This window comes from Lotus japonicus, chromosome 6 (assembly GCF_012489685.1).
Source record: "Lotus japonicus ecotype B-129 chromosome 6, LjGifu_v1.2".
Classification (NCBI taxonomy): Eukaryota; Viridiplantae; Streptophyta; class Magnoliopsida; order Fabales; family Fabaceae; genus Lotus; species Lotus japonicus.
In genome coordinates, this window is record NC_080046.1 from 47,001,910 (window position 1) to 47,017,096 (window position 15,187).

General features: G+C 35.8%; 2 protein-coding genes and 1 pseudogene across 3 annotated transcripts; all 3 read right to left on the reverse strand.

Moving 5' to 3' along the window:
• Positions 1–1,323: 1,323 nt before the first annotated feature.
• LOC130726115 (putative disease resistance RPP13-like protein 1) lies at positions 1,324–4,655 on the reverse strand. The gene is made up of 2 exons (XM_057577346.1): positions 2,407–4,655; positions 1,324–2,017 (listed from the first exon to the last, which is right to left on the reverse strand). Exon 1 carries the CDS (start codon positions 4,330–4,332, stop codon positions 2,434–2,436), a length of 1,899 nt encoding a protein of 632 aa, XP_057433329.1. The 5' UTR covers positions 4,333–4,655; the 3' UTR covers positions 1,324–2,017; positions 2,407–2,433.
• On the reverse strand, positions 4,655–6,627 carry LOC130726116 (putative disease resistance RPP13-like protein 1; annotated as a pseudogene). The gene has a single exon (XR_009014714.1). The product of XR_009014714.1 is annotated as a putative disease resistance RPP13-like protein 1 (transcript).
• A 3,401-nt stretch (positions 6,628–10,028) lies between these two features.
• Positions 10,029–11,758, reverse strand: LOC130723583 (heat stress transcription factor B-4b-like). The gene is made up of 2 exons (XM_057574690.1): positions 11,447–11,758; positions 10,029–10,925 (listed from the first exon to the last, which is right to left on the reverse strand). Exons 1-2 carry the CDS (start codon positions 11,699–11,701, stop codon positions 10,365–10,367), a joined length of 816 nt encoding a protein of 271 aa, XP_057430673.1. The 5' UTR covers positions 11,702–11,758; the 3' UTR covers positions 10,029–10,364.
• Positions 11,759–15,187: the final 3,429 nt, after the last annotated feature.

The window sequence follows — 15,187 nt, forward strand, 5'->3', positions numbered from 1 at the left end:
TGTTAGTCACATATTTTTGAAGTTGTTGATGCTATTTACAATTTAAATAGACAATGTTCTTTAAAAAAAATTATTAGGGGTCCATTTTTATTATTTGCTCAGCGCCTCTAAAATGTCGGGACCGTCTAACTGTCAGTATTGGCCCATTAAGTTGGTCTTGTTAAATTTTTGGCAACACCCACTTATATTTTCGAAAGTAACGTCCACTTATTTAAAGAAGCGTAGTTTGACCAAAAAAACGTCCACTTATTTAAAGAAGCGTAGTTTGACCAAAAAAAAAAGAAGCGTAGTTGGTAAATATTTTGAGATGGGTTATTGTTAAATATTCTGTTGGGTGTTAGCTAATTACACACCCTAAAGTTTCTGCATAGATGATGATATATGTGTGTAAATGAAAGCTTGGATTCTTGTAGGCAAGATGATTCATGACCTGTATACGAGAAAGGAAAACATAGATGATTGATAACATGTTACAAAACTAGCTAGATGCTAATAACTCAAGAATTCAATGTGTTTTGAGCACTGCCAAAAACCATCTAATAACAACATAGCCAAAAAAAATGATAACTGTTTAAAATTTTGACCAATTCAATTTCTCACAACCCTAATATAAGAATAAGGGCTAATAATTTGCAGCAGGAAGTTACTGAGAAAATATCTACAAATGATCCATGTTGACAAGTTAAGCATTCATGGATTAATTCATTTTATTTTTTTGTGCTTTGAGAAAAACACAAAAGAAAACTAAAGCAAATAATAGAATCCCTTAGAGCATCTCCAATGCTAGTTCTTAGTTCTTACAGTAGTTCTTAACACTATTCATGTGGGCCCGTACTGCCACATGTGCTTAAGCAACTATTTGCAGATTTTGCTCCAACCATGAGTTCTTAGTTCGTAGTTCTTAGCACTATTTATCCGATGACACAATACCATTATATTAATATTTTTTATTTTCATATAATTTTGATTTAAATTAAAATGCTAATTCAATACTTAAATTAAATGAATGAGAGAAAAAATTAATTGTTTATGCTAAGAACTCAAAAAGTAAAACATCTTATATAAGAACCTAGCTAGTTCTTATTTTTAAGAACTAAGAACTCCACGTCATCTCCTTCAGTGGTTAAGAACTCAGTTCTTAGTTCTTAACTCAAAAACTAGAAGAAGATTCTGAGTGTATGTCAAATGGTGCACATTCCAACCTCTTGCTAACATTTGATTAATATCACTCAGAGTCATAAAGTAAGCATTATAATTCAGATCAGCTTCCATTTGAAGAGAGTGAATAAACTCTTCACAATTCAGATCCTTTCAAGGCCCTGCAACATCCTATTTGTACTTGCTTTCATCATTCAAGCAAGTCAAATAGTCCTGTAACTAAAGAGCTATGATATCACTCTGATGGGAAATTTAACGCAATAACAACAATAACTCAAACAGAGCAATATGCAAGATAATAATTTCCTCAACTTGCAAGAATCAGTGAGGAGCAATGACAAATAATTGCAGTAACTAAAAATCACAAATAAAGGGACATCAAGATTTTAATGTGGAAAAACATTCCCAATGTGAGAAGTAAAAAACCACGGGCACAAGCCAGTCAATCAAGTTCCAGTATGATCAAAATAAGGGTACAGGAGAGTCTCAAATCACAGCACAAATCGTGTTCAGCAACTAGCAAAAGAACAAGGCAACAAGCATGAAACAGAGAACTAAGAATATCAGAAAAAATCATAAATCACTGTTGCTGTTCGAGCCCTTTTTCTCCCATTTCAGACGACTTCTCACTAATCCACCCGTCCAGATTGAAGAACCAGAAGTTATGAACCTGCTTTCCAAATTTCAGCCCAATTCGATGGTGAATGAAGGCGCATCCGCAAATCTACCTATCTCCACCAAAGTAAGTGAGACATATGGACTTAACATATTTGGACCGTTCTCCATGTAGGAAGGAGTCCAAAAAACCCAACAAGGATCTCCTCCATCCACAAAGCTACTAAATCCCATTCCCATACAACTAGTTAGCATGATGCAAAAAAAAAACTACCATCAGTATTAAGTTTAATGAAATCCACAAAGAATTCAATATACAATACAATTATACTCCAATTAAAATTATTGAGATGTTTCGTTTGAAGAGATTGTTCATGAAACATCAGCACAGAGCACATGTCTATGTAGATGAAGTCTAATAATGAGGGCCTCTGTTCCATGGCATTAGTTTCAACTGTGAAAATGATGCTTCATAAAGGACATCAGAACATAGCACAATATTTCTATGTAGATGATGTCTGATTAACATAATGTAATTGTTCACGACATGCGAAAAAGGATAAAAATGTATTGATTTGAAATAACAGTAAGATTATATATACTATAGTTTCTCAAAATAATTGAAGCGCTTACCTTTGGGCTTTGGATGATTCCTCTTCATTAAATGATAACTTCTTCATTGATCTGTATGGCTGGAATTCGAGCAATCTTAGACCAGTGTTCCCCCTTCTGACTTTGATACCTTGCTTCTAGTAAAGGACATTTTTCAATACTCAACAATTCAAGAGAGGACGGCAGCTGATCTTCCGGCAACGACTCAAGCTTCGGGCAATCGCTGATGTAAAGCCTTTTAAGAGAAGTGAGATATTGAAGCCCTTGTCCTCCTTCCAGGAACCTTAAACCGCGAAACTTTCGTAGTTCTAATTCCTCAAGAGAAGTGGGCAGTGAAAGCTTCTTGGGAAGGTTGTTCACAAGTTCTTCATCCCCAAAACCATGTAGCAATAGAAATGATAGGGAAGTGAGTCGTTGGAATGGGAAACCTGACTCAAGTTTGAACATCAATGATAGGACCACAGAGTCAACCACAAGGCTTTTTATTTTGGAAGACAAATAGATTGGGGAAAATGAAGCTAGCTCCCCAAGCACATTAAGCCACAAGTATTCAAGGGCAGGTAGATCAATCTGTTCTGGTAGTGACTTAAGTTTCCCACAACCAATGACACAAAACAAGAATAAGTTAGGAGCGACACCTCCTGGTTGAGTAGAAATTGCTTCCAAGGTGGGACAATGTTGGATCTTAAGACGTTGAAGGGCAGGGAAACAACCAAATGGAAAGGACGACATGGAATGACAACTGTTTGTGATGGTCAGAGCTTGAAGTGATGTGTATTTGTGTAGTGTTTCAAGAGATAAAAATTGTAGCTTCACACAGTTATGAATTTTAAGTGAGCGTAATGAAGTTGGCAAACCATCATCTGGGAAGGAAATATCATATGAGATATTGTAAAGGGTCAGGAGTTGAAGACAATTGGCGCCAGCTATCATTCTAGTCAAAGAAGGCACCAACTTGTGACACCTTCTAACAATTAACTCTTCAATTGATGTCTTCCATTGCAGACAAGTTGATTTTTCTTCCTCCAACATCTCGCACTCTTTGATATCGACATACCTCAGTGAAGGTAGACATTTGGGCAGGCTTCCTCGCAGCTTAGGGCAATTGAATATATTCAAACGCCTAAGACAAGGAAAAGCAAAATTGCCACCAATGTCTGACAGATCTTCATATGGTAGCCATTCCTGCCACTCGGGCATGTCTCCAAATTCCAAACTCTCCAATGAAGGAAATGGCTGAAATATTGTTGGAGAGAAGCTTCCATTGCTGCAGTAGAACTCATGACCTATTTTCGTCACCATTCCCATCTTTATGATGAAGAGCTTCTTAAGAGAAGGTAGTTGTCCAAATGGTGGGAGTGATAAGCAATAGTTGCAGTTACTTATTCTCAGCACTACAATATTTGAAAATGAAGAATCTCCTACCCAATTTGGAAAGCTAGTGCCACCATAGTATCTGATGCAAAGTTCCTTTAAACTCATTGATGGTTGCAGATTCTCAAGTACATCTTTCTCAATTTGTGAATCTTCTGGATCACTGCCCCATTGAAGTGTAAGCTCTTCAATCTGCCCTTTGTTCATTAAATTGGCATGAACTGCATCCATGGGGTCAACAACATTTTGCAACTGTTGAATAGAAAGCTTACCCTGCAAATAGGGAAAGTTTGATAACTCTGCAATACTTAATCCATCTTCTTTTCTGCCAATAACAAAAACAGTCAAAGTGCGGAGCTCTTGCAATCTGCATATTTGTGCTGGCATCTCCACCAAATTAGTGTCACTGAGATCAAGGTGGCGTAAACTGACTAGATTTCCTATCTTCGCTGGCAGATGAGTAAGACATTCACAGTTTGATAATATCAAAGTCTGCAAATTGTAAAGCTTGAAGATTGAATCAGGTAAACATTTGATGGAAGTATTGGAAAGGTTTAGATACCGCAAACGCATCACATTGCCAATTGAATCGGGCAGCTGAGAGATATTTATGTAATGAGACAAGGACAATGCTCTCAAACAACTTAGTTTTGGCAATAAATCATGTGACACCTTTTTGGTTATGTATTCTCGTTGTTTATATGGATTTTGTGGTAGAAAGGTCCGCAAACACTTCAGCTCGTAAAAGCCCTCAAATATTTTAGAAGTAGCATGGTATTCACTGAGAAATGTCAAATGACGAACATTTGGTGGGATTTCAATGCCTTCAACATAGCAAGAACTTTTTCCAGACACAAGTCGAGCTGTTAGAACCAGATGTTTTATTGATGATAAACCCTAATTCCCAAACTGAGAATCAGGGCAGAGTACAAGAGAAAGAGTCCACACTCAATCTCAAGAGAGTCCACACCCTCTTCCTAGGCCCCAAAACCCAAAATGAACTAAAAGATCCCCCTAACTCTCTAATGTCTGTTATTTATAGGCTACATGCCTCAATAACATTCTAACTAACTCACTAAGTATAACTAACTAACTAACTAACCCCTAACCTTGAGTTCCTATCACGAGCTAAATCGTAAATGAGGTCATGCATACGAAACTTTTCCTCTGCATCAAAAACTTCTTTTTGGATTAAGGATCTGGATAACAACTCATTAAAGCAGTCCTCACCTGCTAGTTACATCGCTTTCCCTGCATGAGATTGTTGTAGAAAGCCTTCAGCCATCCATAACAAAATCATTTCCTTCCTATCTAACAAATGTTGTTTTGGAAAGATTGAGCAATAGGCAAAACAACTTTTCAGATGTGCTGGAAGATGAAGATAACTTATGTGCAAAGCTGGTAAAACATCAGCATGTGCCCATAAACTGCTGTTCAGAATTCTGTTCCATTCCCCTGGATCAACATTTGATCGCAGAAGACCTCCCAATGTTTTAGCAGCTATTGGAAGGCCACCACATTTTCTTGCTATTTTCCTTCCAATTTCTTCGAGAATTGGAAAGTTGTCATAACCATCATGGCTAAATGCATGTTTGGCAAGTATGCACCAACAATTTTCATCTGTTAGTGTTTCCAACTCACAAATGGGAAAGGTGTGTGTGATCTGTGCAACTCTTGGTTCTCGAGTTGTCACGATGATCCTACTTCCCTCTTTCCCACAGCTAAAAGGAGTTAGGAGGCTATGCCAATCATTATACTTCTTATTCCACAGATCATCCAACACAAGCAAAAACTTCTTATCTTCTAAGTTATTCCTTAATTCAACACGGAGATTATCAAGGTTAGTACTATCACAAGTTTTTTTGGTGATAGACTCAAGAAGATTCTTGGTTACCCTGAAAACATCAAAATCATCAGATACCCATGCCCAAGCTTTTAAATCAAAATGGTTTTGGACTTCAGGATCATTGTAAAGGAGTTGAGCAAGGGTTGTTTTGCCTAACCCTCCCATCCCTAATATTGTGACCACTCCTACATTTTTAGACTTTGCATCATCATCTGATAGAAGCATACTCAATAGCTTCTCTTTGTCATCCCCTCTAGCAACCACAACAGTTTCAACCAATGAATCTGTTTTCCTTCCGAAAGAGACTCTCCTAGTGATATTTTGCAGATTAAGAATAGCTATATGATTCACAAAATGTTGTAGCCTTCCAGATATTGCTTCAAGCTTGGAATTCATGCTCCTATAGAATTGATTAAAGGGAGAAGAAAGGAACGATCTGACCTGGATAGTAAAGTTTTGAGAATCACCTACAGCTTCCACCTTGCATCTCAAAGATTCAGTGTTGATTTCATCCAATAAATCCTCAGCATCCAAGACAGCATCTTTGAGCTCATCAAGCCATTCTTTCACTGCAGGATCAGTGATCTGCTTCTCCTCTGCATCATTGAGGACAGCATTAAGTGCCAACAACTTTATCTTTAACTCATCCAAGAGAGAAACATTCAACTTTCTGTTGGCAAAGAAATCTCGAAACTCCTTGGACGTTATCTTATCCAATAATATCTCCACAGAAGCAGAGATAAGTGCCTCTCCCACCATAGCTAAGGCCATTTCTTCTCTGAATTGTTTCAGAACTCAAAATTTCAAGGTGAATACTGATAGAGATGCAGAACTTTGGTTGTGCGGATTTAATTTTTATAATGCTCAAGTCATTGTTGTATTTCTGAGCAATTTTTTCTCTCCATAAATAATTACATATTGACTGACTATAAGCTTATGGTCATCCTTTTATCAATAGTCAATCCTTATGAATTAAAAAAAACATATCTTCAAATTGTGCCAGAACATGGATGATGGAAGCTCTCGATTAAGCACGCGAGGTAGTTGCAAATTGTGATAGTATAATATATAATCTTTAAGCCAGCTAAATGTTTTAATTTTATACTTGGGGAGGAGGGATCTGATCACTTTTGGGCGGCTTTGACATTACCTTGCGGACGACCCTACTACTTGGCGTGTCCTTATCTAGCGAGTCATCTCACATATGGCTAGTCATCGGTCATGACTCTTTAATCTTATGGACGGTCTTATACCATTTATGCATTTCTCACATCATGTTGGTCATTCATGTATTATTTATGTCATGTGGGTGTTTTACGTGTTTTATAAACTTATGTGGCCCCGGCACCCCGCTCCCGTTTATGTACGGATTATGTTTGTATGAGTTATTTAGCACCAAGGTCTTACTCCATATATTTAGGGTACCACAGGAAGCCCCAAATAAATCTGTGAAGTAGACACCGCTAGTGGCCACACCCTTTTTCTCCTGATTTTCTATGTTAGTGACGGAAAATAAATTCGTCACAAAATCCAAGCATATAATATATGTTTTCCGTCACAAAAAATAATTCGTCGCTAACGTTTTGGCGACCGCGGAAAACGTACCACTCAAAACTCCGTCGCTAAATCATTTCCCATCATTCACTAGGATTATGACGGATTAAACTTCGTCGCAAACTTATTCTGTCGCTAAATACTTTACGAAGGAAAACTTCTCTCCCTACATTCCGTCACTATTTTTATTTACATTATATGCTAGGGTTTTGTGACGGAGTTTTTTCCGTCACTAAGGAAGAAATATAAAATGCAATTTATACTAATTTGGTGATTAAAAAAATGTTTCACTACTTTAGTAATTATTTATATAAACTACACTATTACGAAAAACCCATGAACACTTTTTTCTTAGGACGAAAGTTGACTTACCAAAAGGTTGGTTACAGTTTGCATAGCAAGTAGTACCCTTATTCATTTGGTTAGCCATAAGCTTTGCTGGAAACTTTGGTTGCTTAAACTTAGAGCTGTCAATATGGGTTCCAACCCGCGGGCCAGCTTGACGGGTTGGCTAAATGAGTCGGGTTGGGTTGGTTAAATTCCAGCTCGAAAAGAACTTGGGTTAGTGCAACCCGGCTCGTTTAACCCGCGGGTCAGACGGGCCAACCCGCGGGTCAAGCGAGCCAACCCGTCGGGTCAGAGTTATTTTTCATTAAAAAAATTATTTTATTTCTCTTTAATTCCAGGTTAGTTTTATGGATTAATTTTAGATAGAAAAATGGAAATTTTAATTTCTTTTAATTTGAGTCAATTTTTTATGTTTTATTTATTGTTATTATATTATTTATCTCATTTTAAATGTGACAGTAAAATAATTGTGTTCTTAAATCCTGTAAACTAAGTTCTTTTTCTATATTTCAAATGTGAGATAAAAATAATTGCGTTGATAAACCTTTTTTTTATCAATTGATACCAATTTCTATAAGTATTTTTTGGAAATTATTTTTTATAACATTTTAAATAATTTCTAATTTAATTTCTCAATTTTTTATATTTATTTCACTCAACCCGCGAGCCAGCCCGCCAACCCGCGAGCTTGTAGCGAGCCGGGTTGGGTTCATATTTTCCTGGCTCGTTAAGACCCCGGGTTTTCAACCCAACTCATACGGGCTGACCCATATGGGCCGGGTTGGCCCGTATTGAGAGCTCTACTTAAACTTAAGTAAGGGATGTTCCTTGCTGGAGCAAAGCATTGTTTAGGGTAGTTTATGATTAAAAATATTTTTACTCTCATTCATCAACAGATTGATACAATAGCTTTTTTTTTAAAGCAGATTGATAGTTAAAAGAAGAGGAAAAGAAATTAATTTACGGAATTGTTGTAAAAAAGCAGTCATTATAAAAATAGCTGTTGTAAAAAGTAGCACCCTATGTGTACATAAATCAATTCTCTATTTCCCATTCGCCAAAAAAACTCATCTCCTCTCATTGTGCAATATTGTCTCCTTCTCTATCAAATTCTGTAATCTTCTCTCAAATTGCCTCACATTTGAATCATCCATATAATGGATCCAAACAATTTACCCAAATTTGATACAACTTTTAATGAAATCGAAGATGATCTACTTGATGACAACACGGAAGAAGAATACATGACGTTAGTACTCTAGAGGCAGCAACAAGCTGACAGTATTGTTAGGTACAAAGCGAAGAAGAACAATGATTGAATTATCTCGTGAAGAAGGACACAGTCGATTGCTAAGTAACTACTTCTCTGAAAACTCTGTATAAACAAAAACTCAATCCCAACAAAGATTGCGAATGTGAAAACACGTGTTCCTTTGGATTGTAGAAGCCTTGGCAATTATCATGAGTATTTTCAGATGAGGATTGGTGTAGTTGTTAGAAGGAGTGATGGCAGAGAAATTCATGACAAATTGATTTTACAATCCCAATGAGTTCATTTTGCCAATAAACATTCTTTACCTCCCTCCCCTTTTCAGGGCTTTTTTTTCATTGGTTTTCTTTTTTATGCTTTTGAGAGTAACCGAAAGTAAAAATAGATGCATAAAGATTCCATATATGAGGGATCGGTCAAACTAAACGCATGAAACGATTGCCCAATCACATCCTGCAATATGCCTCAGTCAGATATGACAAATGTGCACCCATCTCTTAAAGAGCAATGCTATATAGTACGAGAGTGCACGTACGAAGAATGCACGAGAGTAATTTTGTGGAGAGTAATTTTGTGGCGGTTTTAAACCGCCTAAAACCGCCACAAAATTACAACTGCAAAAAAAAAAGCAAACCTACTATTTCTGGCGGTTCAAAACCGCCACAAAATTACAACTGTCAAAATAAAAAGAAAAGTTACGGTTTCTGGCGGTTTCTAACCGCCGGTTTCTAACCGCCAGAAAATGCTTCGTGCGTGGTGCACGAGCCCCAAGGTCGTGCCCCACAGCATTTTCCTCTCTTAAAATGTTTTATTCCATAAATTTATGTTTTGTTCAATTTATGTTTTATTCTGGCGGGGAATGAAATGCATTTCCATGAATTGATAATTAGCAATCAGAACCTCATATTTAGATTTAGTACATTAATTACAATGTGACTAAAGATAATTAGTCCATAAGCACTAATTTAATTTTTGGTTGTTCTGAAAATTGTTGATGAGTTTTATCCTTGAAAATACAAGTTTTTAGATGTTAAGCAGCCCTGAAATGAATGTTATTTCTTTTTATGGTTGTGCATTTTGCAAAGAGGATTGTTGGCCTCATTAACAATACAGATGCACTCAAAATTGCTTGAGGTTTGCTATCATGTTTCTTTTTGCATATATGCTTTCTGTGTCTTATTCTAGGCTTTACAGTTAAACATGTGATACCATGATATGGAAAAAGAAAAAGGTAATAAGATTTACAAACTATAATATAATTTACAACTCCAACAATAAGATTGCAAAAAGGGAATACCAAAATCTAATGAAAACATCAACCAGCGCTATACATGACTAAAAAGATTCTGCTCAAGTTACCACCAAACGCATAGATCAACTAGTACCAGAAATGAATGCACCTGCACGCGTTAAATATCTGGTAGAAAAAGCTAATCATACCTAGCTCGAACATGATTAACTCCCTAGAAGATCCTTGTCTTTTTAAACAAAAGAGATTCTACTCAATAAAAACAGTCAGGGCAATCTAAATGCAAGCTAATAAACCTCATGAGACACCCTTTCAATACATTTGTCCATCAATTTATGTTATCTGAGTGCAATCTTTTTTTTTCCAATTAATGGAACCCCAAAGAGCTTCACAGAACTGTTTGATTCCTCATTACAACTTATCAAAGACTTCTTTATGATACATCTTTTCATATTTCTTAGTCCCACATCTGTTCGAGAATCAGGCAACATATCCAAATCCACCAGCCTTGGGAAAGCACTACTGCTTCTTTGGTCAAAGGGTGTTGTTGGTTTTAAATGGTTTTGGATGAAATATATAATGTCATTGTACAGATTCTTCATTTGACTGAGTTCTGATAAGAGCATAAAGTTCTTTTTTCTTAGTCTCTGGTTGTCCTCAGAAAGTTCTGTTAAAATATCTGTGCTTAATTTAGGAGATGGTAATAATGGAGGGTCAGGCCAACAGAGACTTTCATGATCTTGCTGAAGAATCTGTGGTGGTTGAACAAGGTGGAGTTGGTGATGGTGCTGATGATTATGTGTTCTTCTCCTGTGGATTTCACATAACAGGTGCCTAGCTCCTTTTCTGAAGAACTCATTTGCAAACTCCCACCTATCTGCAACTAACTTCTTGAAACCCTGCACACATGTTGTTTTACTAATCTTAGAGAATCTATGAAGCCAAAGTAGTACTATTATATATTACCAAACAACATAATGCAATCAGATAGCTAAGTAACCATATAAGTTGGTCATATAGGTCAATGAAATATAACAAATGACTATTAGAATGGACATCCAATATTCTTTAGCTTCTAAGTGGAAGCAATATTTAGTCAATTTGGTCATGGAAAAATCAAACTTAAACCACTACAATTAATTCTAAAACCAAAATCAATTATGGGAAGAAGCTTTTGTGATAGCATGCATGCTTGGATCAATTCTAAAACCTAGAAGGTACTCCCAAAGCTCATCCCCATAATTATTTAAACTTCAGAATCAAATATAGGAGAGTTTCCAAACATGCACGTTGCTTCTATGTGTCCGAATTGATTATGAGCAATAATAAGCTGATGCAGACATGTTATTAATGAGGTGAAAAAGAAACAATGATGGAGAGTAGAGAGTAGAGAAGTGTATAAGGAGGTAAGGATCCTGACATAGGTGTTGAGTTGCCTAACAAAGCTTGAGAAGTTGTTATGTTTGAAATAGTTGGGAAGAAGATCTCTAGCAAACTCAGGGGGCCTCCACACAACAAATGTGATGTGATCTTCACCCCAAGACACAATGTGGTCAGTGAGAGGGTCATCAACAAGCTGGTATGTCTTTGTCAGGAAAGGTGCAGGCACTGACTTCTGAGACTCCAAACTGAAAACCATATTCTCCTCACACATGTCTAATGCTGTGAAAGCCATATTGCTCAACCAAAGAGTGTTGATTCTTGTGAAGTTGTTATACTACTCTTCACTCACTACACCAGCAATTTTAAAGCCCCCTTAACACACACACACTCTTATTATATTATAAATTTATCATTATACAACTTTATGAAATAGATATGACCATGTCACTTTGACAAGTAGTGCTGATATCTGCAAATAAAATACAAAACTTTCTCTGACAAGTGTTTTCCTTTTTCTGAGAAATTAGAGTGTTACTTTATTTTCGCACAAGCAAATAACATGGTTTGACTAACTTATATATTTTGAGTTTCTGCATAAATTTTGGTAAGGAAGTGAGGGTTATAATTAATACACTTATGTTAATTTCATTCTTCTACCTAAAATGTAATATTAAATTAATACTTCAGATTGATAACCCCTAACTATGATTTGCTTGCCCTCTCTCTTACCTATCTAGTGTACTAATTTCAAGAAGCATATGACCATGTCAGTGGAAACAAATGGTTTTTCTAGAATTAGTCTAATAAGTGTTGGGACATGAGATGTTTAAAACAAATGAAATTTTCATATTGAGCTGTAAGAGTAATTAACACAAGTGAATTGGACACATCATCTTTTACTCAAAACTTCCCATTGGGTGTAAAATTTATCTCACTTATAAACTGTTCAACAATTTCTTTTCTTTAGATGTGGATATTTTACTCACACTTGATATCCGAATAATAAGATCCGAAGAACTATTAATTAAATACTGTTGATTATCCTCTGGAAAGAGGGGAGCTACTAATTTAACTTTTTTTACACCAATTCATGCAGAGCTCTTGTGGATGTAATCACAATTTTGTCCCTGCTCAATGCTTTTCATGTGCAATTGGCAAAGAAAAATGGCTATATAAAGCAGCTTTCTATCCTGTCAGCCCTGAAGAAGGGCAATTTAGTAAGCAAAACTGAGCTAAACCATTCAATTTGAGTTTGTTATTTATTTACAGATTCAGAGATCTCTCAAATTCCTAGGCATGCAATCAAATTGAAAAAAAATGTTTCAGATTTATATTATCCTGCAAGAGACTTGTTTAACTTTCTTCTTCTGTCATATGGAACTGAAACTTGGAAGGTTGTGATTCCTCCAAAAAAAAAAATTAGAAAGTTTGAACTTTTATGCATGTGCTTGGCCCACTATATTATCAGTGTCAGATATTGTTCAATTTGTTGGTCCCTCTTCTCTACTCTCAACCCTGCGTTACCTGGAAACTGCTACCAAGATAAAGCACAAATTCTTAATGGGAAAAAGATATTTGTAAATCCTGAGTACCACAAATTGCAGGTTATGGCAGTTTTAAAGTGGCATAAACTGAGGTTTTGAAAACATACACGCAATTTGTGAAGGTTTAAAACTGACAGAATTACATTTTCTGTTTTTTATAACTTTGCATTAACCGTCACAAAATGCGTATGTCACTTTGGTGTCCAGATTTCATATGTTCGTCTAGGGCGACCGTTACAATAGCAAGGGTCATTGCAGGGTTTCGATGGCAAGGATCAAAATTTTAAATCTTTAGGAATATGGTTGCTTACTTCAACATTGTCTTGTACACATAAAAGTAAAGATAAGATAAAAAGAAAATAGTGTTGTACATAAATATAACTTTAAATGCACAAATTCTTAATGAGTATCTAGTTACAAGGCCAGAACATTCTCACCTTCATTCATTTTTATACAATCCAAGGCATTCCCGTGACCTATAGAGATGCTAAAAGAATTAGCTGCTTCTTGGTCTCAAGGAAGGAATATTGTATTAACAATACACTGCATATATTAATATTGTTATAAGTGGACCTTCTGTCATACAAGTAAGTAAGGTATAGTAGATCTCTTTTCTCAAAGTTGCCTACTTAATTACAGGGAAAATAAAGAGGAAATGATGTGATCTCATGCACAACCTTCTAGCTCTAGATTCCATTGTTGAAGGGGTCAATTCATCATTCTCCATACATAATCTCTTTCTTCTTTCCCACTGGAGTTTATATCAGCAATTGCATATATAGAGATAATATATATAGATAAGCCTTTTGTGTTGTAGAATATATGTAATAATAAATGGGGTTTTGAGTGATGTTTCTACATTAATAAAGTAATGTCTATCATATGTGCCACAATTTCAGCAAACTTTTAATAGGACTACCTAATCAGTGCTAAGGCTGCCCAACAAAAACAGTTACATGAAAAATTCACTGCCTCTAATCACCTAAATGATGAACACTCACATGCAAAAGATAATGTAGCAAAACTTTAACAAAGTGAATTTTATACTCTTTAAAGTTTAAAGTAATGGATTTGCTTTTTGGATTTCTATATCATTACCTCTTATGAATTTGTCTGGCTTGTCTGGTCAAGAAGATCACACTCTTTAATTTCTTTTCTACGGTCCCATGCATCAAATAAGCAAATATTTAACAGGACCCGCTTTTCACAATATTATTTGTTAATTACAATTCTCGTCACAATAATACATAGTACACATTTATTTATACGTCCTATATTGCAGGAATTAGAATTGAGTATATATAAAGTATGTTACTTTTTTAGTTTTTTTATCGTGTATGATTTTGTCTGTTTCATTCTCCTTTGTTCCACCTTTTCATGGAACCTAAGTGTTTTGTTTCAGGAACCTCATGTCATGTTCGGTTCCATCTTAACAAGTTTTATTTTGAAAAACATATCATTCAAATAGTTTTTTGTTGGGAAATAATCTGTTGGGGAAGATGCTGCAACTCTTGGATTGATGAATATCTTGATGACGGAAGCACTTGAAGATTCAAAGCGTGCATAAGCACTAACCTTTAGGTTCAATTCGCCCCCACCAATTAATATGTATTGGATGCAAATGAGAAAACCGGCGAATTCCCTTCAGGATACTTTGAATTCCTTGATGTGGTTTGCACTAACACACCAAGTGTATCTTTGATAATAGTTTACAGAAGTATGATTCCCACACTTCACTCATGCATTAGTGAAGTTAAGGATGATTTAGCATATAGTAAATGGAGGAGAAATTGACCAAAAGGAAGTCCAATTTCGTGCATCAGAATTATATATTTTTCTGCCAAAGTATCTCTTTATATAGAGATATAAACATCCCTTGGTGAAGAGATATATCTCTTAATAAAAGGTTTCTCAAAAACCGAGATATATAATTAATGTTTCAATAATGTTACCAACTATCACGTTGGTTCATCTGGCAGCGCGTCCCTTAGGCAATACAAGTCACGCCTTGCGGGTTCAAATCCCAGGGACGTGACGTTTTGCTTAAATTTTGAATTTAAGTTCAAATTAATGGACAAAAAGGTAACTGCCAGGGTTCGAACCCATACAACACAGGCTTCAGAGGATGATACATTTCCACTAGACTAGCTCATTGTATAAGTATATCCTCGAAGATTAATTTATATATAGCAATATATATTTCCAAGTTTATATATTTTGGAAATATGTCTCAC